The sequence below is a fragment of the Poeciliopsis prolifica genome, unplaced genomic scaffold (genome assembly GCF_027474105.1).
Source record: "Poeciliopsis prolifica strain line A6 unplaced genomic scaffold, Auburn_PproV2 SCAFFOLD025, whole genome shotgun sequence".
NCBI lineage: Eukaryota > Metazoa > Chordata > Actinopteri > Cyprinodontiformes > Poeciliidae > Poeciliopsis > Poeciliopsis prolifica.
Window position 1 is genome coordinate 6,452,197 of NW_026562400.1, and position 26,416 is coordinate 6,478,612.

The 26,416-nt window shown below is 37.4% G+C and overlaps 4 protein-coding genes across 6 annotated transcripts in view; 2 read left to right on the plus strand and 2 right to left on the minus strand.

The window, feature by feature from the left end:
- Positions 1 to 4,427: 4,427 nt before the first annotated feature.
- On the plus strand, positions 4,428 to 6,160 carry LOC129370975 (uncharacterized). Of its 3 annotated transcripts, none has more exons than XM_055047292.1 (3): positions 4,428 to 4,488; positions 4,603 to 4,864; positions 4,952 to 6,160. In XM_055047292.1, the coding sequence occupies exons 1-3, from the start codon at positions 4,465 to 4,467 to the stop codon at positions 5,662 to 5,664; spliced, it is 999 nt and encodes a 332-aa protein (XP_054903267.1). In that variant the 5' UTR covers positions 4,428 to 4,464; the 3' UTR covers positions 5,665 to 6,160. The 3 variants fall into 3 exon arrangements, with proteins under 3 accessions (XP_054903267.1, XP_054903265.1, XP_054903266.1); XM_055047291.1 differs by having other exon boundaries at positions 4,443 to 4,488; positions 4,587 to 4,864; XM_055047290.1 differs by having other exon boundaries at positions 4,441 to 4,864.
- Positions 6,161 to 11,248: 5,088 nt separating this feature from the next.
- Positions 11,249 to 16,712, plus strand: pnrc2 (proline-rich nuclear receptor coactivator 2). Its single transcript, XM_055047179.1, has 3 exons — positions 11,249 to 11,453; positions 11,923 to 12,141; positions 14,011 to 16,712. Exon 3 carries the CDS (start codon positions 14,031 to 14,033, stop codon positions 14,496 to 14,498), a length of 468 nt encoding a protein of 155 aa, XP_054903154.1. The 5' UTR covers positions 11,249 to 11,453; positions 11,923 to 12,141; positions 14,011 to 14,030; the 3' UTR covers positions 14,499 to 16,712.
- A 2,080-nt stretch (positions 16,713 to 18,792) lies between these two features.
- Positions 18,793 to 19,704, minus strand: fabp10a (fatty acid binding protein 10a, liver basic). The gene is made up of 4 exons (XM_055047180.1): positions 19,549 to 19,704; positions 19,253 to 19,425; positions 19,020 to 19,109; positions 18,793 to 18,897 (listed from the first exon to the last, which is right to left on the minus strand). The coding sequence occupies exons 1-4, from the start codon at positions 19,613 to 19,615 to the stop codon at positions 18,847 to 18,849; spliced, it is 381 nt and encodes a 126-aa protein (XP_054903155.1). The 5' UTR covers positions 19,616 to 19,704; the 3' UTR covers positions 18,793 to 18,846.
- Positions 19,705 to 20,334: 630 nt separating this feature from the next.
- myom3 (myomesin 3) overlaps positions 20,335 to 26,416 on the minus strand; it is a 50,194-nt gene continuing 44,112 nt past the window's right edge. The window contains exons 28-37 of the mRNA XM_055047175.1: positions 25,845 to 25,912; positions 25,036 to 25,146; positions 24,718 to 24,805; positions 24,553 to 24,591; positions 24,250 to 24,355; positions 21,866 to 22,029; positions 21,734 to 21,770; positions 21,537 to 21,559; positions 21,391 to 21,446; positions 20,335 to 21,301 (exon numbers count right to left, since the gene is read on the minus strand). Coding sequence (XP_054903150.1) covers positions 21,032 to 21,301; positions 21,391 to 21,446; positions 21,537 to 21,559; positions 21,734 to 21,770; positions 21,866 to 22,029; positions 24,250 to 24,355; positions 24,553 to 24,591; positions 24,718 to 24,805; positions 25,036 to 25,146; positions 25,845 to 25,912 — 962 coding nt within the window. The 3' untranslated portion in view covers positions 20,335 to 21,031. The remainder of the gene's footprint in view (positions 21,302 to 21,390; positions 21,447 to 21,536; positions 21,560 to 21,733; positions 21,771 to 21,865; positions 22,030 to 24,249; positions 24,356 to 24,552; positions 24,592 to 24,717; positions 24,806 to 25,035; positions 25,147 to 25,844; positions 25,913 to 26,416) is intronic.

The window sequence follows — 26,416 nt, forward strand, 5'->3', positions numbered from 1 at the left end:
ACCTTACTGCAGTTTTCACTTATTAGGCTCATCATGATGGTAAAAGCCAACAGAAAGACAACCTTCATTTGTCTTCAAATACATAACATCAGAGCAGTTGTAGTAGATGCAATGAAGTACATAATGTAGTAATAACTGGATACCTGCCAGATGGGAAAGAACATGACTTGAAAGGTCGTTTGGACAGAGGGAACCAGATGAATATTCAAATGAAAAGAATCATTATTTCCATTTAAAGGTCTGTTTCCATTTCTCTAGGTCACATCAGACTGAACAATAAGCCGCTGTCAGCAGGAATAAATCTGAACTAAACATTACTGAATTCAGTTTAGAAATGTTATGGCATTACACTGATCAACATGCAATATCTGATAATTCAACGGCTCCTTAACATAAAGCTTGATATAAATACACACTTCTTCACCTTCTAACTATTTGTATGTTGCATTAAAGTCACCAAACTAATTGCAGGTAAGCTTACGTAATAAACTTACATGTATTGCAGATCAGCGGTTCTTCTTTGTCGTTTGCATTTTCTGTACCACAATATTGCAATAACAATCCCTTCAGCAATAAATCAATTAACAAATTAAAATGATCGTTATAATTTTTATTTGGACAATAGTTGTTAAAGAGAAGTTAACATTGTTAAAAAGCTGGGGTTTTCAGAAATGATGCAAACATTTGATACCTAGTATTGATGTTTATTCTTTTGCCTGTTTTCCACATCTAAACTCAGTGATTATTAACTTTTTAAATGTAATTTTGATCCATCTTAATAATCGTTTTTATTGTGGGTATTTAAAATGTTTTTCAGTTCTACTGTTCTTTTTTATATATTTTTTGAGAGGATGTAGTTGCATCAATATTATTATAGTAGTTCAAAATGGTCTCAAAATGATAATATTATTTATTGCAAAAATTTCTGTGACAATTTATTGTCCAGCAAAATGTGTTATTGTGACGGGCGACACACACATTTTAATTTTTGAGGACAATTTGGGCCACATTTACACAGCAGGCAGTCCAACTATCTTCAGGCAATCTGAACGGCCCATTCCAATCTTTTCAACCAAGAAACAAGACACAAACAAGAAACAAATCTGATTTCTGCTGCTTCCATACTTCACACCTAACTGGATAAATATCCAATAGTTCTCAAATTGTTTGCAGTCTGAACGGTAATGTCCCATTTTATTGTATTGATTGACATAAAATATGTGTCATAATTCTACACCAGAAGAAGACAGACACGATAAATCAGAACGTAAACAATGGCTGAATAAAGCAGTGGCAACACGCCTGGACAATAAATCAGTAACAATATATATCGCAATAGACATGTGATCAACTACGATAGTTGTAATGTGACATAACTAAAACATTTTGACTGAGCACCGTGAAAGCCGAGTACCACACAAAACCTGTACCTGGACCAGGACAGGTGGTCCTGGTTCAGGTGTTCCAGGACAGCACCACCTGTTTTCCTCCAGAACCACATGTAAGCCGCACTGTTGTTTTTTGATCAAATTTAAAGGCCTTATAGTCTGGAAAATATGGTAACTCATTCTTTGGTGAGCTTTAAATAACTTGTAACAGTTTCTGGTTTCGCCACAATGGATCGAGACCTGAAACAATAACTACTTAAAAATAAACAACTGCTTTATAATAAATTATCTGTACAGCACAGACGGAACACTCAACCTCATCTATCATCAAAAATATTACTGACAATCTGAGCCAGACATTGTGTAAACTACCAGAATGCTCAAGTCAAGCAGCTCAAATCTAAAATAGTTCAAGGTTACCCAGGAAGCCTTTCCTACACACATCAATTTTACTCACTGGGATGCAAAAAAAAAAAAAACACAGACCAAAGATATGGAGCAAGTGAAGATAGTGAGAAATCTCCATGGGAAATATAAATGTGTGTGTTCACGTGTCTGATCTCTTTACATTCCATTTCCACCGTCCACAGTGTCCAAATAAACCGTCAACCCTGAAATGGCTGATAAAGTGTGTGTTCATGTGTGTGTAAGTCACAATATTTGCCCTGTGTTGTTGCAGCTCTGAGGCCACGGGTTCTTCTATAAAAAATCCAGCTGTGAATTATTCAATAAATAAACACATTCAGAACCTCTCACACACACACGCACACATTTCAGACAAAACATTTTTTATATGAAAGGTGGATATGTAAAAATACACACACCTGTCGAGTGATAGCAGGAGATATCTCAATTCTAACACAAAACACAAGCATACACACACACCGAGAGAGAGACACACATTAAAAAAGTGTTGAAAGGGGACGAGAAAGCTGATGAACTGAATTAACTTTGCAAACACACCCACCTACACACACACACACACCATTTCATTTAGTCTCTGGTTAAGTGGATTTGGCTGCTGGTCAAGTGCAAAGCAATATAGAAGATGTCACTAAACCAAATGATGGGGTGACTCCTACAGCTCAAATACGGTACTGCAGGAAAACTTAATTAAATCATCATATCTGATGAGCAAAACCATTAGCTCTGTCACAGGAGGGAAAATTGCTTTAAAAACTGCTATTATGTCCAAAGTCAAATCATTTTACTAGTCAGCACCTGCTTTTTATGAAAAATTCTAGACCTGAAACAATTAATCATTGAATTGTTGAAATAATCCTCAACTAAACCAAAGTTTTCCTTCGACTGCAACTTCCAACTCCACCTTATTTGTAACAACAATGTTGAGTATCTTCAATTTAAAAAACAGATCTCATGTGATGTCACACTTCCGGTAACTTTGTAGCTGACGGCCATCTTGGTAGGTATCCAGCTCTGTCATGACAACTGCTATGGAGTTGCTATGACAACAATAAATGAGCCAACTTCTATATCTCATACTCTTGCACGTTGGTCAATGGTGTAAATATCTTTTCTTTTTGTTGGTCTGGAAGCCATATGGTTTATCTATCCATTGTGCTCCGATTCCCTACCAGCTCTGATCACTTCCGGTTCAGACTAGTAGGAAAGGATGTAATTTCTTGTACAATGAGTTTATAAGTAAAACCAAAACAGTTTTAAGATAAAATCAGGGCTTAATCATATATGTAACATATTTTAGAAAAGAAACAAAACTGTGTCTGCCTGATGGAAATCAGAGTTGCTCTGTCAAAGAATAGATGTATGTTTATAGACATAAATAAATAAATTATGAATGAAGTCACTGACAAACCCGTCCTGTTTCCAATTACGCATAAAAACTGACTTCTCTACTGAAGTTGCAGTCAATGCTCCTCAAAACGCCATTTCTATTCGCTTAGCTTCCTTTTTGTTAGCTTCCTTCGTCTTGTTATGGTTTTCGAGACGATACTGTCGGCTACTATTGCTCAACAACGATCCAAACATGGCAGCATCCATTATTACTTCAGTAAACAGTGCGCCTCCGTGTGACGTCATTAAGGTTTGTCTTCTGCGCATGCGGGTCGCTTTGGGAATCGTCAACGTTCACGTATCTTCCTAAAATAATGGTTTCTTGTTTTGCCAAAAGTGATTTTGTATAAATAAATAAATTATTCATAATAACATGTATTATCAATAAACTATTAAAAAGTTTATTGATATATTTCTTTTTAATAAAAAAAACATGCCGACTCCAAACAACTTTCAAAAACAACTTCAGTCGCTCAGTTCTATACTCCGGTTCCTCACTTCACGTCATGACGCCTCGAATGATTAAATGACGATGTTGCAAAGGGTCAATAATTTGGGTCATGCAGAACTGATCTGATCGTTTCCATAGCAACAAGCAGAAACAAGAATCCCCAGTGGCCTCATTGTAGTTATGACCTCATCTATGACATGCTGTTCTAGATCAAAGAACATCTGAGGTTATGAATTCATGTGTTTCAAGACATCACTTCATATCCAAGCAGCTCTTCGGACTTCACCATTGTTTTTCACCAGGATTTTAAGGATGGCAGATTTGTTTGTTGGAATGTTTTTTCCCCTCGGCTTTGGCCTTGGTTATGCAGTTTCAACCGGGATGAAAAAGGTTTTTGATAATCTGCTCCCTGGAAAAGATTTTGAATCAAACAGTGCTAAGGAAGAAAGCACTTCCATGGAATATGATGCGTTTGACGCATTCCTCTTCAACCCATCCCCAGTTGAGACGCAAACCTCCCCGGCTGGGGAGGTTTGTGTCTCAGAATATGATGATTTTGATTCATATCTCTTTGATCCTTCCCCAGTTGACAATCATGTTTTTGACCAAGACGTTTTTGATTGTTACGCTTTTGATTTGTCCCCAGGTGACAAGCAAACCTCCCCGGCTGGGGAGGTTTGCTTTGAAATGGCCAGTTTAGATTTGAAGGTTTTCTGCGAGAATGATCCCCCCGTTCTCCCACAAGAACAAACGTCCCCAGCTGGGGACGTTTGTTCTGTGCTTCAGAAAGAGCTCAACAAAACCACAGATGTCATGGACCAAGACAGCAAAAACGAAGTGAGTGACATTTACCATTTTTGCACATTTTCTAACAGTTCCAAAAATGGTTGGATTAATGCCAGTTTACAAGGCATACTGAATTTAAATTTGACCAGAAAGTGCCTTTCTCAGAATGCCCAGAAGTTTTTTGAATTATCATCAGCCACACCATTGTGCGCCAACCTCATTTATACAGCAGTGTACAATCCGGGAAAACATTTTTCCCCACTGCAAATGTCCCAAGTTCAGGTGGAACTTAGAGAAAGTGAACTGTCGACAGACTTGGGGAATGACTACCAAACCTCATATTTACTGGAAGCTGTTTTGGATTGGTTAAATTTAAGTGTCAGAGACATGGACATGCTTACAAACAGTGAGAAGACCTGCAGAAAATGTAAGACAGATTTCATCGGCCTTTTGAACAGCAGCCCCCTTGTGTTTCTGCCTGCAATGCATTTTAACAACGTGGCCTCTCTCTTAGGGTGTTGGCTGGATAAGAGTAAGGAAATTCATTGTTCAAACTGCAAGTCAGTTTTCAAGAGGAAACATTTTCTGAGTAAAAATGAAGTCATAGTCCTGTTCCTGCATCGGTCGGCCAGGTGTTGGAGTGCAACAGTGATTGCAAATCCAACAATTGACGTGCCAGGACAAAACGGAATTCATCAGTACCATCTTTCATCCATAATCTGCCGTGATCCTGAGCTGATAAACTTCTACACCTACCTGATCCGCGGACAACACGTATTCAAGGCCGATGACAACCAGGTTATTACAGCAAGTGGCCAATGGATGGACGACATTAATGAAAGGGGCTTTGTCTACATATATGAAAAGCAAAAATCAAGTGCCCCATCTTTCCCAGCTCTCCCTCTCCAGGCTAGTTTTTTACGGCAGCAAGAATCTTTAATGGAGGTTGTAGAAAACATGACAGAAACTGCTATAGAGGGAGGAGGAACTATTGTTAGAGAGAAAGAAAATGAACTTATTCACCAAAACGGTACATATTTATCGGAATATATCCATAAGAATATATATAGATTGCAGTCACTGTTGTTCATTTTATTTTTACTTTGCGTTCTTCTCGTAATTATTTGCTTTTTTGATTTTTACATGTTTGTGTTTTTTCTCATTTCTGTTTGTGGAGTGACTTTAGTGTTGACAACATTCGGCCAAGTATTGGAAGCTGTAAATTAATTGTAAATTCAATTTAAACGTTTTTACCTGTAGTAATTCAATTTCTAGTTTCGGTTAAAAAATACTTCCTGGATCCCACAGAAAATTTAATTTTCATCAAGATTCTTCAAAAAGCCATTGAAGACAAGACAATCGGATGAAGATGATGGACAGGATTGTCCCTAATTTTCTTGATCCTATGAAGAATCTTCCTCTGCATGATCATCTCCAGAGGTTTCCCAGAACAGAACCAGTCTTCTTTAACAAGGTGTTGAGTGTTTTTAGGTCTCTGGCTCTGATGCTGCTCCAGTCCAGTCTGTGGTCCAGATGAACACTGAGGTGTTTATATCCCTCAACCACGTTCATTTCTTCTCCCATGATGTAAACAGGTTTGATTTAATCCTGATCCTCCAGAAATCAACAATCATCTCTTTTATTTGTTTCAGGTTCTTTCTCAGGATTCTTCCATCAGTCCACAAAGATTTTGTGCAAATTTCATAATGGAGGAAAGTTGGAATTTGAGTAAAATAACAAAGATAATAAATAACTATATTAGTATTAATATACCAATATTATTATATTAATAATAATATTAGTGAATTTATATATATATATATATATATATATATATATATATATATATATATATATATATATATATATATATATAAATCCCTTCTCACCCACCGCGGGTGGTTCTTATCCTCTGAGCTCGGGTCCTCTACCAGAGGCCTGGGAGCTTGAGGGTCCTGCGCATTATCTTGGCTGTGCCAAGGACTGCACATTTCTGGACTGAGATGTCTGATGTTGTTCCTGGGATCTGTTGTAGCCACTGCTCCAGTTTGGGGGTTACTGCCCGAGGGCCCCGATGACCACAGGCACCACTGTGGTCTTCACCTTCCAGGCCCTCTCCAGTTCTTCCCTGAGGTCCTGGTATTTATCCAGTTTCTCATGCTCCTTTTTCCTGATGTTGCAATCACTTGGTATTGCTACATCTACCACAACGGCTACGACAATGTCTGGTTGGTTCGCCATTACCATTTTGTCTGTCTGGATCTGGAAGTCCCACAGGATCTTAGCTCTGGCGTTCTTCACCACTTTTGGGGGTGTTTCCTACTTTGATCTCGGGGTTTCCAGTCCATATTCTGCACAGATGTTTCTGTACACTATGCCTGCCACTTGGTTATGTCGTTCCATGTACGCTTTCCCTGCCAGTATCTTGCACCCTGCTGTGATGTGCTGGACTGTCTCAGGGGACTCCTTGCACAACCTACACCTTGGGTCTTGTCTGGTGTGGTAGATCTGGTCCTCTATTGCTCTGGTGTTTAGGGCCTGTTTCTGGGCGGCCAGGATGAGGGCCTCTGTGCTGTCCTTGAGTCCAGCTTTTTCCAGCCATTGGTAGGATTTACTGATATCAGCCACTTGGGTTATTTGCTGGTGGTACATCCCATGTAGTATCTCTGGCACCTCAACCTCTGTTCCCCGCTCCCAGCAGGGTATCTGATTACTGGCAGGGCATAGCTGTTTATTGCACGGATTTTGTTCTTGCCATTGAGCTGGCTTCTCAGGACTTGCCTTATTCGTTGGAGGTATTTAGCTGTGGCTCCTTTCCTTGTGGCCTCATCGAGGTTGCCATTTGCTTGTAGGTACTTGTAACTGTCCTCTATGTCTGCTATTGTTCCTTGTGGGAGTGAGACTCCTTCTGTGCGGATCACCTTCCCCCTCTTTGTGATCAGCTGACCACACTTCTCTAGTCCGAATGACATCCCGATGTACAGCTTGATGTAGAGAAGGTGACTGATGTTGGCCCCATTTTTGAGTCGGCCAGTCTGATAATTTGACTGAGGGGGTTCAGGCCTATGCAGAACAGTAGCGGGGACAGAGCATCTCCTTGGTATATGCCACATTTGATGGTTTGCAGTTGGCTTCAAGGGTGGCTCCTCTGCTATTTACACCGATCCCTTTCTGTGCCATGCTCATGTGTTTATCCATGTGTTTGCTTATCTTGGCCGCTATGATGCCTGACATGAGCTTCCAGGTTGTGGAGAGGCAGGTTATTGGTCGGTAGTTGGGTGGGACTTCAGTTAACCATTCAGGGTTAATTCTGAATGGTTGAAAGTTCCCACAGTTCTGACATCCGGGTTCCTCCCTTTTGCCGTAGCATTTGTGTTGTATCTCGTCAATCTCAAGTTGTGATAGCAGTTGCCGTTTGCGGCACACTGAGCTACTAGTTGTTTAGCGCTTAGTGTTGACTGGGGATGTCGAAGTAACCATTCCTTCCCCAGTCTTTGCATGTAACCCCTCTGACTAGGGTTACTTGAGTAGTAGCATTCCAACAGATCCACATTTTCATCTCTCGCCCATTTCCGTCTTGTTCCAGTAGCCCATTTGTCATCAAGGTGCTCTGGTTCCCCAACACCTGACGCAGACCTTGTTTGGCCGGGCGACGTCTGGCATGTTACGCAACTTAGTATCTCTCATGGTATGAGGTAGGCAGTAGCTTGAAGGGTCTAGTATATATATATATATATATATATATATATATATATATATATATATATATATATATATATATACTAGTTCATTATATCTATCTATCTATCTATCTATCTATCTATCTATCTATCTATCTATCTATCTATCTATCTATCTATCTATCTATCTATCTATCTATCTATCTATCTATCTATCTATCTATCTATCTATCTATCTATCTATCTATCTATACATATAGACATATATATATATGTCTATATAGATAGATATAAAAAAAAATAATTTGGGTCTCAGCATTGGACCTTGGGGATAACTGGAAACTGTTTGGCAGCCGCCATCTTTGCTAACAATAATGGTATTGAGATTTGAAACGGGAGCGATTTTACACCAGATTCTGTCATTTTAATGTCACAGTCTTTGTATAAAGAACAATATTTTTTAATATATATTTAATTTGTTACAGTTAATATTTTTTGTTAAATTTGGTCATAGACCTATTAAAACTGGAGGATCACATGACAGGCATTGGGTTGTTCTATCGGGGAGGATTTATACTGTCCTTTTTCTGTATGGGTTAAATACTGACAACAAAATAAAGACAGACTTCACCATGAAGGCAAATCATTCAATAATTAATGCTGAGAAAACGTGTTTTACTCACCTAGATCCAGTCCCATTACCTTTTCTAGCCAATAATTTGCCATAGCAACAACTTACTAATATCTGGGACTCTCACCTTACTTACAGTGAACATATTCAGAACATATAATTCAACTTGGGGTTTGGTTGTGCAACTAGTTCTACCCTTTAAGGGTAATTAATGAATGCTACAATTTTATCTTTTTCTTTTTGTGCATCAATTTTGCGTGGTCTTATGAAATTATTGGTATAATAATGTATAAGCATTAGACTTTATGGAGAAGAACAAAGGGATAGCTTATTTTTAAAACACTGCTTTGGGGATAATTAAGGCAGTATTAAAATATAGCATGTTTCACAAACTATATTTTATATGGAGGGTTTTAGCACAAAGAGGAAAGAAGAAAACCTAATCACAATAAAAGAAATAAAACTTTTCTTAGTTTTACATTGTTTGACAAATCAATGTGCTTAGTCAGTGTGACACTCAAAATTCACTGAGATAAAATCACCAGTGAAGTTTATGGTTTCTATGGCAATCAAAACAATTGATGACCGTGTTTTTATTATTATTATTGTAAAACCAATTGCATTGTCTAATGAGTAAAATCTTAATATTTTAAACATTTTCAAACTAGTAAGAAATCCAGAATTATTCAAATTGTCAGGATTTGAAAACTAGGTTTTCAAACCCTGAGTGAAGTGTGAAAAAATTTTATGAAATTATATTTTAAGAAAATGTCTGAAAAATAATTGAGGAATTTATAAATTCACTGTCAAAGCCTGATGGGAGGAGAAAATTTGAACCTTTAGTGGAAAAGGGAAGTATTTACTTGATTGTATTTCAACAGAAGGCCATGTGAAACTGCTTCAGTTCTTTTTTTCCCCGTTTCTTTATGTGTCTCAGATATCTGAAAATATTTAAATTCAGTGACCATTTAGATTGAGTACTCCTGTAAATGATCCATAGCAATAGACCAAAACCCAATCCTTCCAGTTACATCTGGGAAACAAAAAATCAAGCAGTCTTTATTCCATTCCAGTTTTCAGTACCGTATGGTATGTAAACACATGCCAACATTTGGAACCAGATATGTTGTATGTGTGGCCTGTACAAACCTATCAGTGGCCTACTTTCCATAGATAGCTGACTCCTGATGGGCACAAACCCCTTCAAAGGCTTTGCTCAAAGGCGTTCCCTCCCACAATTCATCAGCTGGGACTGGCTGCTTGACACAGTGTTGCATAACCCCTTTAAAGTCCAAATTCTTCAAATAAGAAAGGTTAACTTGATCGTGGACTTGGAGATTAGATAACCTTTTATGCTGGTTGTCTCATATACTGTAGACTTAAATGTCCCATAAAAACCTACTGGAACATTTTTAAGGTTAGCTGTAATGTCATTGGCCAAAGTCCTCCAACGTACTAGGAGACAAACAAGAGTTGGAAGTTTAAAAATAAACTTTAAAATGTTATTCAGTGATTTGTAAAATCAAAATGAGCAAACAAAATATACCAGACAGACTTTATATCTAGTTTTCATCATTCAAAAATTACAAACTGTCATGTTACAACGAGCACAATTGATCAATGATTTAATCCATGTATAACTACAGTTGTTTAGTGAAAGTCTCTGTGGTTTGCTAGAAAAGATTTGTGAATAAACAAAAAAATAAGATCTATGAAAAATGCCTAAAACAATTGAACTTATGTCATGAATAAAACTCTTTCACATTGTTGTCTGAGTCTTGAGTTGGGTCTTTGCCTCTCAGTTTTCAAACTGAGAAAACATAGAAAACATAGTAATAATCATCTGATAAATAATCATATGACAAATTTGTGAAGTAACTCATTATAAACATTTAACAAATGATGACAAGTAACAGCCGTAACAGTCTTAATTACCAAGAAGAATCGTAAAACAGAGTTTCAGTGTGAGCAAGATGTTTTATCTCCTAGATAGGCGTGACTGTGGGGGGATGGGGCCTTTTCAGTCTGTGTTTGAACAGCCTGTTGCTCAGCCTCATAGCAGATTTAACCTACATAGATACGAATGCTGACAAAACACACTTTCTGTGTCAGGCATTGGATGAGACACTAAAAAGAAATTAAAACTATAATTGTATTTATCTTGTTTGTAGACGCCATGAAAGCATAGGTTCATATAAATATACTGCATACATGTAGTGGTGTTTTATGCGTCAACGGGGTCTTTTTTGAATCAAATTTAGTATGACATATGTTAAATATTTGAGGCGAAAACAGCTGCTCAGTGTTGTTTTTCCGACTTCTCACAGGAAATACCCGAAAACAACCCCAACAAAGGAAGGGGGAGGAGGATTAGCGATTGACGTCAACGCTCTGGCAACAGGCTCGAATGCGTCTGCTCCTCTGATCGCCTATTGGTCGTTCGCCTTGCAGGCAAGACACGATTGGTCAGAACTGTCAGCCCAACGATTACATATTTGTGTTACAGATTCCATTTTGTTGCAGTTCAGTGTCGGGAGGGAGAAGTGGCGTATTTACGGCCACTGGTAACAACATATAAGCCTCGAGAGTGACAGATTTGTAGGAAATATAGCTTTGCTGTTCTTCCTACAGTATCTGCCGAAGGATATCCGAGGCCAAGTATATTTTTCGACGAAAGGCTTCAACAACAAAGCCTGAAGAAGTCGGTAAGCGAAGCAGCTTTGTATGCGGTCGCCATGTTGAGTTCAGTTTCTTTGTTTTGGTTGGGTGCCAGACTGAGTCACGTAGATATTTAATGAATTTAATTTTTTAGAAAATGTTTGTAATTATAAGTTAATAACAACATAATGCGGACTGAAAATCAACTGGATGTTTTAAGATATAAACGTTCTTGCATAAATATCGTTTTCAGTTGATTCTGACAGAATTAACCAATTAATTAATTTAATTTTGTTATGTAACCCTTTTAACAATTATCTTATTTTTAATTTAATATTAGATCTAAAATGTGGGGGATAACGGTGTTCGGCTGTTGATGACGCACTTTGCAAAACAGTCGAATAACAAGTAATGAATGCTTTGTTACATAATTTGATGTTTAGTTTAACCGTTATTATGCGCATTTTTATTTCTCTGCACATTCAAAACACATTTCTGTTCCATCTTATTTTTCAGGCAGTCGACTTCTTGGAGCATCGTGCGCCGAGGTGAATTAATGTTCAGCTCGGCTTCAGCACGGCAAAACTACGATCATTGGCACATGAAAACCTCAGACCTTGCTGGACACACAAGTGCAGCGAGAAGTAGACAGAGAACTACTTCGAGGACCTGGGGACCGATCGGCGGTGAAAGATTAAAGCAGGATCTCATCGTCTTCAGTCTGACAACAAAGAGGTGAGCTGGAGCTCGGTCTGTGAGCGGGGGAGGGGCGCAGAGCTCTGTGGCTGCTGCACGTAGGCGCTGTTTTTCTTCAGAGAGACGAGTCCATTCCTCTCTTTGCCAATTTTTACCCCTATTTCTACACAAATGTCACAAAATAAAAGTCTGCATCAGATGTTATTATGCATTTTCTGATCAAAACAAAAACAGATATTCCCCCCCCCCCAAGAATTTGGAAACAACTCGAAAAATAACATGCAATAGTTTTTGTCCATTTAAATTGGAGATGAGAATTTGCTAAATATGCAATGTGGTTATTGTATCAGTAAATAGAAGTAAATAAAGATGAGTTTTACTCACAAATATATAGCAATGCATTTTCACAACAATTTCCCCGAGAAATAATTGATATTAACTTGCTAAGCCCGGTGGTCGGGGTGCAGAAGCGGTTCACCGGTGGCCCACCGTGTTTTTGTATTAAAAGATGTTGACAGGAAATGTAAAAATATTACTGGCTAATAATATGTTACAGGAAAACAGTGTCAGTGAATTTAAACCCACAACTAGTCTTACAAACAACAAATCAAAAAATACAATTAAAATGAATATCAATCATTTGCACTTCTGTTTAATTCAAATTAAGTCAGTGGCTCCCTCAGGGCTTCAGGGGCCCCACAGATATGTAAATGTAACACTTGCTTATTGGGATTATCAATGCTGCTGAATTTGACTTAATGGTTTGAGTATACACAAATGAAAAGATTTTAAATTGTTTAACATTTATATGTAAGACTTTAAGATGACAAGTTTACTTTGTAAAAGTTGAAAGAACAATATTGATCGTTAAATTGTTTTGTTACTATAGCTACATTCTGATGCTGTGAGTTTAATCTTGAGTTTGTGCTCTGTTTGTTCACAAATATAAATTAGTAAACCGCAATTATAAGTTATTGCTTTTTAGGTTGGCCAATTAAACTACGCCCCCTCTCCCATATTTCACTAAATCTAACACAGAAGCTGTTAGAGATTTTGATGTTTTTAGCAACAAAAGGGGCCCCTAAGTCAAATTCTGCTCAAGGCCTCATATAGCCTTGGATCGGCCCTGGATGATGAGTAAATCCGCTGCCCTGCGCAGAGATGCGCAACGAACTGGAGATTTAATTCAGTGCTGCTAATGTAACTATAGTAGCTCTTCAAGAGGATGCAGAAACTATTTTTGTTAGTCGATGAGTTTCTCGGATCTCCTCTCAGCAATGCACATTAACTCTGGCTGACTAAGTGGACAAAGCACTTCCTAAGGTTTGATGCTTCGTAACGGGAAAAATAATACTAAAAATAATAATAAAATAATATAAAACCAGCATGGTCCTGGACTGCAAGACGAGTGTGAAACCTCCTCACCGGGCTGAACCTGCATGATGAGGTTGGCGCTGGTTCGTTAACCATCAACACTCCGACCAACTTTACAGGGAAGACAGAGGGGCTAATGCAAATATCCATACAAGTCAGCCTGTGTCCAGTTTGAGTGAAAGGAGGCGAGCGTAATCCGCGGTGAGGTAACGTAGCGCGGATTGCGCTGCAGCAATGCGAAGAGGCGCCAATGCTGTGATAAACTATCAACTTATCATCAATACACATATCTATTAGGAATTAATCTGCTCCACCAGTGAAACGCTTCTAGCATCAGAGATGCTTGCAATCCATCTTAAAAAAATAGCAATTTTTAAAAAGATTTTTCGTCATTATTATTTTCCTAAAAACATAAACAAGAAAGTCTTAGCCTGGTGGTGGGGCTTATAAAGCATGGCGGGTCGCCAGGCCTATAACACACTGGGGGAAACCCTGAACTATGCACCCAAATGACATTATGATCTCCTCCTTTAGGTGACAGGTAGTACAGAAACATGGGAGGTGGAGAGAGGTACAACATTCCAATTTCCCACCCTGAACGCCCCAAGAAGAGCCACCAGCTCGGCAAGGCCAAGCAGAGGAGCCGCGATCAGAGCGGAGCAGTAGTGGCATCTGTGGGAGTGGCAGGGGGCCTTCACCATCATGGTCACCGCCGGAGCGACAAGGGCACCACCTACCACAGGTCTCCGGAGGCACGGCAGGCCGCGTCTGTGGAGAAGAATGCTTCTGTCTGTTTTGCCACCACCTACTATCAAAACTGGGAGGGCGCAGTGTCTCACCTTAATACGCTGCTAGCAACTCAGGGCAGCCCGAGTTATGCAGGGCCTAAGTTCAGTGAGCCGCCCTCGCCCAGCGTGTTGCCCAAACCTCCCAGCCACTGGGTGTCTTTCCCTATGGGATCCTGTGACCACAGAGAGATAATGGCCTTCCAGCTAAAGAGCCTCTTGAAAGTGCAGGCTTGAGATAGAAATCTCCACCTCATTTATATCGAGCCAATGTACTGCGACTCTGTTTAGGCACTCACTTTCCAGGAACACCCCATGGTTGTAATAGATCATTTTTGGCTCAACTCCTCTCAAGGTTGGGCATTTGTAACTGTTTTAGAGTTTGAGAACTGTTTTAAAGATATTACAGCCATGTGGCCTTGCTGGTTGGCCCTGCCTTTAGTGGAGCCAGTTTCTTTAACTGATGACTGGATCCTTTTTTTAAAAAAACTTCTGTTTTGTTTTGTTGTTTTTAGTGTTGGCTGTTAAAGCAGATTGAGTGTCCTTTTCCCAAAATAGGGGTTGTATTGTAGGTCAGGTAAACTCCATCACTTTTATGGTCCATTTCTATGGACAGACACTTGTTCTCTTTTACATACGTTTTGAGGTTGAACCTTTGGAGTGATCTCCAAAGCTTCAGGTGCTAAAGTAAGTTCACGTTTGTAGCACTTCTTTTTTTTTTTTTTTTAAAAAGGTCCCCATTTATTTTCCTAGATATTACTTTTCTTGTTTGGAATGAAAAAGGCACTCAACTGCAGTTCTGCAGGGAAAAAGCTGTTTTATTTGACATGAGCTAGTAGCTATGTACAGGACAAGCTGAAAGACTGACCTCAAAGGGTAATACGAGACCATGGCACACAGGCCTTGGACAACCAACTCCTGTATCCTTTTTTATTGCGCTGTGCGCACATGCACTATAGGAGTTGCGTGTGTCCAAAGCCTGCTACACTCTATCAAAGCATTATTTTGTACAAGTCCTTTTGTTGCGATTGAAAGCACTGTGTGTAACCAAAGCAATGTTATTTGCTGCATATTTTTCACACCCTCTGTGTGGTTAATAACTTCTACTCTTGCCTCTGTGGTGAGCGGAAATTTCCTTACTGTTCATCTCTACAATCAGTACTGTTACTACCCTTCAGTAGTCTGTCTCTTCAGCACGGTGGTGCAGTTTAGCATGCGGAAGAGGGCCACGCTTGTGTGTTCCTGTTAGCTGCACCTATTTGTGCTGAAGTGAGAGAGAACTAAGGAGCTTTTTCTTTAGGGATGTGTGTGGCCCAAGGGTCTCTGCGTAAGACAGAAGGCTGATGTTTGTTTACAAGTTCTGTCTCTTATTGACCATCTGATTATCGGCACCCTTGTTGCCTGTTGCCTGACGTTTACCCTCTTGCACTGTAATCAGACTTACCCTTAAAATGGCAGGTTGGGATGCTAGATGGAAATGCAATGGACTATCTTTATGAATTCTCTATTTTGTGATTTTTGATCCTTCGTTAAGGCTCTTTTTTCTTTTTTTTTTTTCTTTCTGCTTTTCTTTTCCCTGTGCAGAGTTGAAGCTGTTTATGGCCAGCATAGAAAATAACAAAACAAAGAGATTGTGAATTGTGTTCAGGAGCCATGTATATAATGAAATGTATAAAGTTCTTGTAGCATATGTACATTTACAGGCCATGTTTGATGCCTGTCTGACAAAAGTATTTTAGTAATAACACTGAATGTATAAGACATGCTAAGGACGTGTCTTAACTTCAATACTGAAGAATATTTTTGTTAAAAAAACGTAAAAAATTCCCTTCCTGCCTATAGCATTTAACCGTACCCAGCACTGTTATCTTTAAGGAGATCTTGCACATGTTTTTTTATTGTTTTGTATTACACAGTGTAGGGTGAAAGATGCTTCGTGCAAATTATATAAAACAATATAAAAATAGTGATTGGATTAAAGGAGACTTGCTTACTTATGAATTTAAAGTTTCAATCTATTTGCATTTTCTTATGAATTTTAAGTTTCAATCTATTTGCATTTTGTAAGCTCGACAAATGTGCCTAAGTTTAAACCCTGTTTTATCTGCTAACTGTCACCAAAACTGTTGCTGTTTTTTACTTCCAGGTGATCTTCCGCCATCTGAAAGTTAAACTTGGCTCAGTACTTTTATTTACAGAATTCTGGTCTATTTTCAAATTTCCTCCCATTTTCTTTTGGTCACATGACGTAGCAAAGTCTCCTTACTCTAAATTGTGAAACACGGAAACAATTGGCTGCTAATTTCTCCCTTTGATGAGTCATCAAGTATTTTGAGATATGCCCTAATTAAGATTGGTTTTATTTGGTGTTAAAAATGTGAAAGAATGCACTTTTAAATTGACAACAAAGTAAAAAAAGAAAAAAGAAAATAAATCCCTTCCCTCCCCCCATGTTTGTCTCTCCTTTTTCTGTTTTCTCCTACTTTACAAGTTTTTACTTATTTACTTGTTTATTTAAATTTTTATTAGAAAATTATACCCTAACTTCTTGAAACAAGTATATCAATTATTTTTCACGAGGCAACAAAAAAACTTTGACACTTGTATACAGCACTGTAATTGTTTTCGCATCAGATGCTGGATTCACACATCAAAAACTGCCCAGGTAGTTTAGAAGAGCAGAGGATGAGAACGCAACTGGCAGTAGAACAATAAATAATATCTGGTGCAGTGTTAAAGAGGAAACCTGGGAACAAAAGCGTAAAGAGAAGGACGCTTTTTCTGAGGGATCTAGATAAGATAAGATGGACCTTATTGTCCTAAAGGAAATTCATCTTGGATACAGACTTTGCTGCATCCTGCAAAATCATGACCTCCTTATTGCATTCACAAATAAAACCATTTCTGTAATTCTCAGTAGGTACACCATATTATTAACACAGCAGAATCATTGCACTGCCTTATTTCAACATATTTCCGTTCCATGGGTGCTACAGAAGGTGACTGGATTTCTCTTCATGTGTCTCTTGAAAAACTTGTTATTCAGCAGATGGAACTGTCCTTGATGACAGAGAACCTACACCCCTATTGTTCGTAAGAGCTAATGTGATACTGCAAAGTGCCATTAAAAGGCCTTTTAGATGTTTTAGTGCTTTTAAAAATTCTAGAGTTCAAAGTCCACATCTGTTGAAACTTTGGCTCTGGAGATAAAAACAACCTTTTAATTCCCAAGGGATCTGACAGAGATAGGAATATTTCAACCTCCAAATGTGCCTGCCTGATCCACTCAGGTTTATTGTGATTACAATGGCACATATACTAATAATTTCCTGAAGGGGGTGATATTGTGTTATTTTATCTGCAGCTGCAAGGTAACCAGACTATTACCAAAAATAGTTATAATTTAATTTATAAAAACTATTGGAAAATAAAACAAGTGTATGAATGTTTTCTGTCCTGTAGCTACTGAAAAACCAAACTGGGGGCTACTAAGAACTTACTCAAGAAAAGAGGTGTCCTGCATTACTCTTTTACAAGGGGAGAATATTATCAAAGGTTATTATGTACAGATTTTTGGTATTTCATCGCAATATATTTATCGTTTTAGACACAATTGATCTCCAAACTACATAAAACAACATAATATGGACAATACGTGGAGAGGTCCAAGAGCCATAAACTGATGGCATCTATTACTTATTTTCACTCATGAGAGGACATTTGTCACACAATTATTTTTCAATCCTTTCAACCAATATTTACTTCTTGCTCATTTTTTGAGCAAATCACTTTTTTTATTAAAAATAATCTACCCGTTTTCCACTATTGCCTTGCAGCAAGAAGGTCCTGGGTTCGTTCTTGGCCTGGGGTCTTTATGGACAGAGTTTGCATGTTCTCCCTGTGCATGCGTGGGTTCTCTCCGCGTACTCTGGTTTCTTACAGTCCAAAAGATGACTGTTAAGGTAAATTGGTCTCTCTAAAATTCCCCCTAGGTGTGAGTGTGTGTGTGAGTGTGTACATGGTTGTTTGTCCTGTCTGTTTCTGTGTTGCCCTGCAACAGACTGGCGACCTGTCCAGAGTGTACTCCGCCTCCCCCCCAAATAGGCACCAGCACTTCCCGACCCCACAAGGGATAATGTTGAACAGAAAATGGATGGATCTATCTATTTGTTTACTTGTTTTTTATGGTTGTTTGACATATTGTTAATATATGCATTTTGATAGATTATTATTATTGTTATTATTGGTGGTATTAGTAGAAGAAATTCCTATTCTGTTTTGCATTTGCATTTGAGGGCAATATTCATGGATTTCAGATTACTTCATTTGTTATATCAATCTACATAATGAACTGTGCCCTACTACTATGCTGAGCTCAGCATAGTAGTTCATTACTGGCATTGCCAGTAATGTGATTTTGCAGGGACATATGGTGTCAGCAAAGATATGCTCACTGCTTGATTTACACATCTTTTTTTGGCCACCACTAACCACGTCTGAACATGACATAATGCAAACCACACATATTACGCAATTTTTTAATTTTTTTATTTAAATAGACATTGTATCTTTGTCACTGTGAGGTTTAAATCTTTCTGCTCTTCCTGACAAGAGTCGTTGAGCCCACAGTCAGAGTCTAAATAAAACAGAACAAGACACATATTTTAAAGCTTATAATCAAGCAGTCTGGAAACTTATTGTGCATTTATCTTTCAGAAATATGTGTTTCTCCAAGACTAAAATGCAGATGCATCATACCTCAACCATCTCTCCTCCTTTGAGCTCTTGTGTGTGGTTGAATTTGCCAGTTTTGCAGACCAGTCTTCCTCCCTCCATATTGACAATGCACTGAGGAGGGGTTAGAAGACAGATTTCAGCACCAGCAATCAAGCAAATAATAAGGAATATTTTTGAAGGTGTGTTGTAGACATGTAGAATGCTTACAGAAGACCTACTTGTCGCTATATAAAAAATAAGCAAAAGTTAGTAACCTTTAGCTTCTTGCCATCCATGGTGGTAATTTCAGCCTCTTTCCCGATGGTGAAGGAGTTTGTCACAGTCTTTCCAGGTGTCTTGGAAGTGATGACAAAGTCATTGCCTGTTTGCTTAATCTCAGTAATTGGTTTGATGTCTTTGGCCATCTTGATGACATCTTCTGGGAGTTCTGTTGGGTAGAAGAGATTTGTTGATATAACACGCAACATTAGACATGAATTACAACCATCTGCAATGCAAAGTTGTGTTGGCCTGTGTTGATGAAAGCAAAATTTGTGAATAACTTTCTTACCCATGGCTCTTAGGAACTCTTCGTAGTTTTCCTGGGAGTACACCTGCCATGTTCCGTTGAGATCCATGTCGTCTAGAGAGTCTGAGTTCTCCTTCACCAAAGTATTTGGAAGCTGAGACAGTTGTGTGAAGCTCAACACAATGTGAAGAAAACGAATGTGAACTTGCTTCTTTTTATACCCAAAGGCAAAGGCCTCCCAGTGCAATGCCGAGTGAGTAACAAAGTCCTTTGAGGATTGTTTGAACAACCCAGAGTTCAGTTACTCTTTTATGTTTAAGCTTCAGTCTCAGCCAAGGAAATTTTTAAATCACAACTTAAGGTAAAGTACAACATATCATCTGAAAATTTTGTCTTCAAAACACTCATTCTATGTATACACTGTTTACAATCATTTATGATAAAGAAAAGACAAGATGCAAATAGAGCATAGATAATAAAAAAAATGAATTTTACTGTTGCTTGTGTTTCACTGTTGTTTAAGATTGTATAAAATTGACAAGATTAGCAGATATTTTAAACTTAGTTTTTCATGTGACATTAAAGTAGTTTCATTCACCTCTGCAGCTTCTCCTAGGTGTATGGCTGAATCTCCAAATATGGATATTATCTGACCTCATGTGGCACCAAATATTAGGGTTATTGACACTAAGGACTTTGCTTTTAAACTCAAAGACCATAGCTGTTGCAAAATTGAACAAACTAAACTACTGTCAGTTTTTAAAACATTTTTGATTATAAAGTTCACTACATTGGTTTTGTGGGGATTAAAGGAATGCAGCAAAATAATAAGTTGGAAATAGCTTTATTGACAACATAACAGGCAAACAATACATCTGTTTTTTTTTAACTCAGGCCCACAGCCAAAATCTATCTTTATACTAAAAGGCTGCAAGTAAATGCAACATTAAAATAACAGAAGCGTTATAAAAATCAAGCATTCTTCTCTTCTAAAGTAAAACTGAGCTAAACTAAGTTTCCCCAAAATAAACCAGCTCAGAAAGGTTTTACTATTGTATTAAATCTGTATTAGCATCTATAAACAATCCCAATGATACAATTATTTCTGTAACTTAACCTGATCTATAATCTAGGTCAAATAAACATGCAAAATAATAGCAAAGTCACAGACAAACAAAAATAATGCCATCATTTTGAGTGGTAAGTATTATTTGCGCTATGCTAACTTCAGTTCTCAAAAGTGGAGATTGTAGCACTAAGCTAAGAAAAATGCATTAGCTACTCCACGTTTTGCACCCCACAAAGTTTTATGAGGTTTTATTTTATAGACCAACACAATGTAGAAAAATTGGGCTTCACAATCTAAACAAATACCCCCTCCCTGTAATTTATATTTAGCCCCAGACTGTCCTACATAAAGTTTAACCATTGTCAATGCTTGAAAACTGATGTCTGCACATGATCTCTATTGAGAAAATAAAATATCTGACTGAGTAAAACTGTGGCATTTCTCCAGTTTGCAAGTTTAACCCATCTCTACTGCATTAGCTGGAGGTTTGTCACCCTTCTTGTACACACTCAAGGTCACATCAACAGTTTCAGAGCCATACTGGTTGCGCACAAAGATACTATACTTTCCAGAATCTTCTGTGGTGACCTTGTTGACAGTGATGGAGGTGCACTTTGACTCCTTAGTAATGGTAAACTGAGTCTGATCAAGGATTTCTCTATCATTGCGTAGCCAGAAGATCTCAGGAGCTGGGTCGCCATCAATGAAGCATGTCAGACACAGAGACTGAGAAGATATCGCAACAAAAATGGTTGGCAATAGAGAATGTCTGAGGTATTTCTAATTTATAATTATCATTTATGAAAACGTTTTACCTTGCCCTCCATGATGGCTACAACATCTGGAAGCCCTTTTATTACTTTGGCGCGATCTAAAAATCAGCAGGGAATACCCAAAGAAAAATAATTTAAGCTCAAATAAACGCAAAAACATAATGTGAAGGTTATCAAGTGGGACGTACTTTTCTCAGCAATGGCCAGTTGCCTAAAGGATGAAATTAGACAGTCAGCTTAAGCTTACACTGCATTGTACCAATTTCAAACAAGCTAACTCCGCATTTTCTTTTCTTTGGTAACTTGTTTATTCAGACTCATTTGTGTTTTCTGTTTCTGACACAGCAAAATGTTCAAACGTCTTCCCTTGAATCAATGAACTTACTTTAATCTTTGGTGTTCCAGCAAGGCTTCAGCAAATGCTGTTCAAAGATACAAGATTCACATTGACAGTCTAATTTCTGTGCATTAGATTTTCTTATTTGTATAGAATTTTTGTTCTAAACCAGACTCTTACCTTCTGTGGACAGTTCATAAATCCGTTTGTGTGTTTCTTTGCCATCAAACATCTCCAAGATGTATTCACCTTTGTCATTCTCTGTTGGGTTTAAGATTTCAATCCAGACTTTCTGCATACTGCTGCCTGGCTTTGTCCTAGTCTCTTGATCAATTTTTCTCCCCCTAAAAGGATAGGATGAAGCCTAATTATTCATAACAGACATTCAACATATTATGTCCCATGATGTAATGGGATCACAGTTACTGCAGATTTTTTAGCTGCACATCAATGATGTGAATTTGCCATTCCACCAAATCCAAAGATGGTGTATTAAACTGAGATCTTTATTAAATTGAGTACCAGCTTGAGATGAAACAAACTTTATAAGACTGCATGGAGACAATAGAATATTACTCTGTGGTTACAAAGACACAAACAAGGTCAACATGGCGTTAGACTCTCAATTGGTACAAAAAAGGCTCAAAATGTGCCAAGGAAATGTTTCCCAGAATGCTTCACAATTACATCTGGCCTGTTTTTTAAAGACAAGACAGATCTATGCGTTCATGCTTTTTATGCCAAATTCTGGCATCACTATCTGCACTTCACAGCTGAAAAGAAGACTCTTTCCACCTGACAATATTTCAAAAATATGCATAATGTTCAACTTCTGTAAATCTTTGCAAACTGTAGCATAGGCTTAATTTTCCTATGTGACAGGACTGACATTTACTTCTACTGCTGCAGCCCAATTAGCTTCTGCTTTAAGATGTTCGGCATTCAGAAATTTCATCCTGCATACCTTGTTAGTATCAAGCTATTTGAGTCAGTGCTGCCTTTTTACCATCTTAAACCTTCCGATTCTTCTCCGACCTCTGACATCAAGACACTTGGATAAGTATTTTTATTCATACTCAAACCAGCTTCTCTCACGCATGCCAAATTTAAAGTAACATAAATCTCATCTGGATGTCGAAGTGCAATATATTTTTAATAAGAATTTTTGAAGCTTCGGTAAATGAAAAACAACTCAAATTTAATCCATGAGCATTCACCCTCCTAAAGTCTTCCAGCAGGTGGTGCTATAGCCCCTTTAAGAAACAATTTTTAACCCGCCAAAACAAAACTGAGTGAAAACCAAGTTCTGAAACTAATCTAATCCTTTTCTTTCATTTTGCTTAAAAACTGTAGTCATAAATGTAAAAGTTTGAGAAAACTACATCTAACTGGGAGCCTTTCCTTGAAAAGTAATTTTACTATGCTGGCAGCAAAATGAACCTGGTGTTTCATGTAGGCATGTGTGTATGGCATCAATTTGAGTATATTTTTTTTATCTAATTTGTGGGTGAAATGTAAAAAGAATTTTAAAAGTTAAAGACATTGCTAAAATGGATTACAGAGCAGGTATTACCACATCTTGGCTCCTCAACATACTTCTTTTCATTTTCACAGCTCCGTGATAATCTTATTTGAAATTTTTATCAAAATGTCTCGAAATATTTGTATTGACTGAAGGTGGTGGTTTTGGAGCAGGATCTTTCTTCATCTGCAGCCTCTCACTTCATGATTACATTACTAAAACTCATTTCAAACTGGGATTCAAGTTGTTTACAATTTCTGATCAGCTTGAGTCTGATTTTAGTCCTTAATATGGTAGCCTTTTCATTTGTGAATGTGAAAATTTTCAAAACAGGATTTCAGATGGATCAAACAGCCTACTGTGGAGCTTCTGAAAACATCCTAAAGTTCAAGCCTCAAGTGTATTAAAAATTTGTTTGCCAAAATAATAACTGATTAAGCATTTTAAAATAACTACACTAATTCTACTGAAAAGGCAGTTCGTGGGATTATGCCTGAAACAAAATAAATGTGACTGAGGTCCAGCTTGCAAAATTACCATGTTTCTTTGTATGTGTGAAATATTATTAAATTGTATTACATCATTTGAACTATTATAAATAGTTCAATCTAGAATGTGTGCTCAAAGTTAATTCTACCCGCTCTACTTAAAATTGGATGTAAAAGTTTGATTTTTGCAAAGCAGAAGAAAATCCTCAAATTCAATTTGAGGATACATTATATAATGACATGTAATCATGATATCATTATATAATGATATAATTATTATGTAATCATAATAATAATGATTACATATCATTATATAATGATATGTTATATGATCATTTCTACCTGGAAAACAGTGGTTCAGATAAAATATCTAACTTAACCTAATATTCATATTTGTGAGAAATGTTTGACAAAAAAATCATTGATTAGAATTGCACTAAAACACACTGCAGATAGGAAACCTATAAAAAAACGAAGGAAATACAAATGCTAGAATCCAAGTATTGGCTTCTCATAGGATGTTGGTCAGAAAGATGCTCTGTACTTATACTTACCTGAAGTACCAGCTTGTCTTCAGGAAACTAATGTAGTATCTGAGGCTGGAATAGATCTTGAAACCTTCAGCAGTGCTCTCAATCCGCAACGGACCAGCTGACAATGCTGCAGTCAGAACGTTTGATTACTTATTTATTGGTACATGTTTGTGTGTATGTGTTTTGATTTGTCAGGTTGGAAATATAGCTTTTTGTCTCGCATAATAAATGTAATGAAGGGAGCAGAGTGAATATAACAGTTAATTAAAAAGGCATGCCTGTGTAATAACACGGGACACTTTATATCAAATGTGTCTAACTCACCGCATTGTTCACTCAGCTGCTGGAGAAGCTTGTCATACTCTGTAAACAAACAAAATACATCTTCAGAGAGTTTGTTGTACCAGAACTTGATTACTTATATTTCTAATTGCTTCATTTCCACTACGGTTGGAAGAAGTGTATTTGTGTAATGAGGTTTCATCGAACCATTGTCTAGTAACTCCAAGGTGCTGACATCCTCCCCTCGGCTGTCTGACACCACAGCTCTGTATGAACCAACCTCTTTCTTTGTCACCTAAAAGAAGTTAATTTGAAATCCATAATTTAATATATTTGTAGAAAACCAAAATAATTGATATAATATTTAACTTCAGCTCAAGTTAAGTTTAAAACTGACACACAGATTTATGCTATCTGTCTAGACTTTATCCTTCAATTAACTGTGAGTCACTGTTATGTTGCTTCTCTGTGTCAGCTACAGTTTATGAGTGTAATTTCTAATACAGATTCATCTTTTTCCATTACCTGTGAGATTGAGAGCGAGATAATCCCAGTTGTCTGATCATAAGACAGGTCTTTAATTTCCAGACCATCCTTAAACCATTTGAAGGAAGTGTCCTTATTCGTGTTTGTCACCTGTTAGCGAGGAGATACCAATCATGTTATGGGAAAGAAAGGTATCCAAGCATCGTTAAATGAAAATCACTCTGTCAGGTTTATTAATACCACATGGATGATATTAAAACCTAGAAAGTCTGACACTTGTGATGAACAGGTCGGTAAAAGCCCTGCCAGACAGCGTCAACACACAGTTTTTATGCCAAGGACAAAGAACCAGAAACACACGAGAGGCAATCTGGTTCCCTTGCAGCTGCAGAAAACAATTTCTCCAGGAGCTCAGACAGTTTTATATGGTGAAAATTAGTAAACATTAAAATATAAATGTAACATGATATGACCATCGAATTAAGGATATTATAAGATATTAACGAGAAATAAAATATATGTCACTGCACAGAGCCTTAATGGCAGTCGACTTTCTGTTTTGTCATTATATTTGTATAGCACATTTCAGCAGCAAGGCATTTCAAAGTGCTTTAGTAAAAATATGCTGCTGTTTTTCTTCATCTTGATGTTTCTACATCAGAAATTATTCAATAAGTGAGAATAATTCTCTAACTAGTATAAAATATTCTAAGCAATCAATAAAATACAGAATATTTCTAATTGCCATGGTATTTGTACTAAAATAGCTGAATTTTCACTCTTACAATGATCTTAGCAGCACTGTCTCACTATCATCAGGAATTTTCACACATAAGATATAAAAGTACCTTGCATTGTATAATTAATTCACAATCCTTATTCACACTCCATGTCAAAAATTCCTGGAAATAAGGTCCTTGGAAGAAAAGGAACAAATTATTTTGAGCCACAATAAACAGCATATAAAAACACACATTTATAATGACTAAATTAAATTATACTAGAATTATTTATTAAAGCACCAACAGCAAAAAGAGAAACACAAAATTATCTATGCCATCACTTTTTAAAACAATGAAAAAAAAATGCTTTGGTGTTATTTCTCTTTTGCATGGAAGTATTCTAGTTGTATTGAACAAAAAGAGCATTTGTACACTTTGAGTGTAACTTGGACTTATAATAGTAAAAAAAAAAATTGTGTGAGATTTTTGCACAAGTGTCCACTAGGACATTGGCCTTTGTGCATACACAACAAATGGAGATGAAAGGAGATAAAACCAACACATCAGAAGCTTAGATTTCAGAACTCTAAATCTGTTATTCCAGAAACAACACGTAAATATTTGCCTTTTGTCTAACTCTATCACATTTACTTTTCTCTTTTATCAATATTTCCTCTCCTTGTTAAAATGTGTTTTTG

Excerpts from the sequence above, each read along its gene's own strand:
- LOC129370975 (XM_055047290.1), top strand. The coding sequence starts at position 4,465 with ATGGACCAAGACAGCAAAAACGAAGTGAGTGACATTTACCATTTTTGC. Across the intron at positions 4,865-4,951 it reads TGAGAAGACCTGCAGAAAAT|GGTGTTGGCTGGATAAGAGT; the intron begins GTAAGACAGATT and ends CCTCTCTCTTAG.
- pnrc2 (XM_055047179.1), top strand. The coding sequence starts at position 14,031 with ATGGGAGGTGGAGAGAGGTACAACATTCCAATTTCCCACCCTGAACGC.
- fabp10a (XM_055047180.1), bottom strand. The coding sequence starts at position 19,615 with ATGGATCTCAACGGAACATGGCAGGTGTACTCCCAGGAAAACTACGAA. Across the intron at positions 19,426-19,548 it reads AGAGTTCCTAAGAGCCATGG|AACTCCCAGAAGATGTCATC; the intron begins GTAAGAAAGTTA and ends TCTACCCAACAG. Across the intron at positions 19,110-19,252 it reads TGGATGGCAAGAAGCTAAAG|TGCATTGTCAATATGGAGGG; the intron begins GTTACTAACTTT and ends ACCCCTCCTCAG.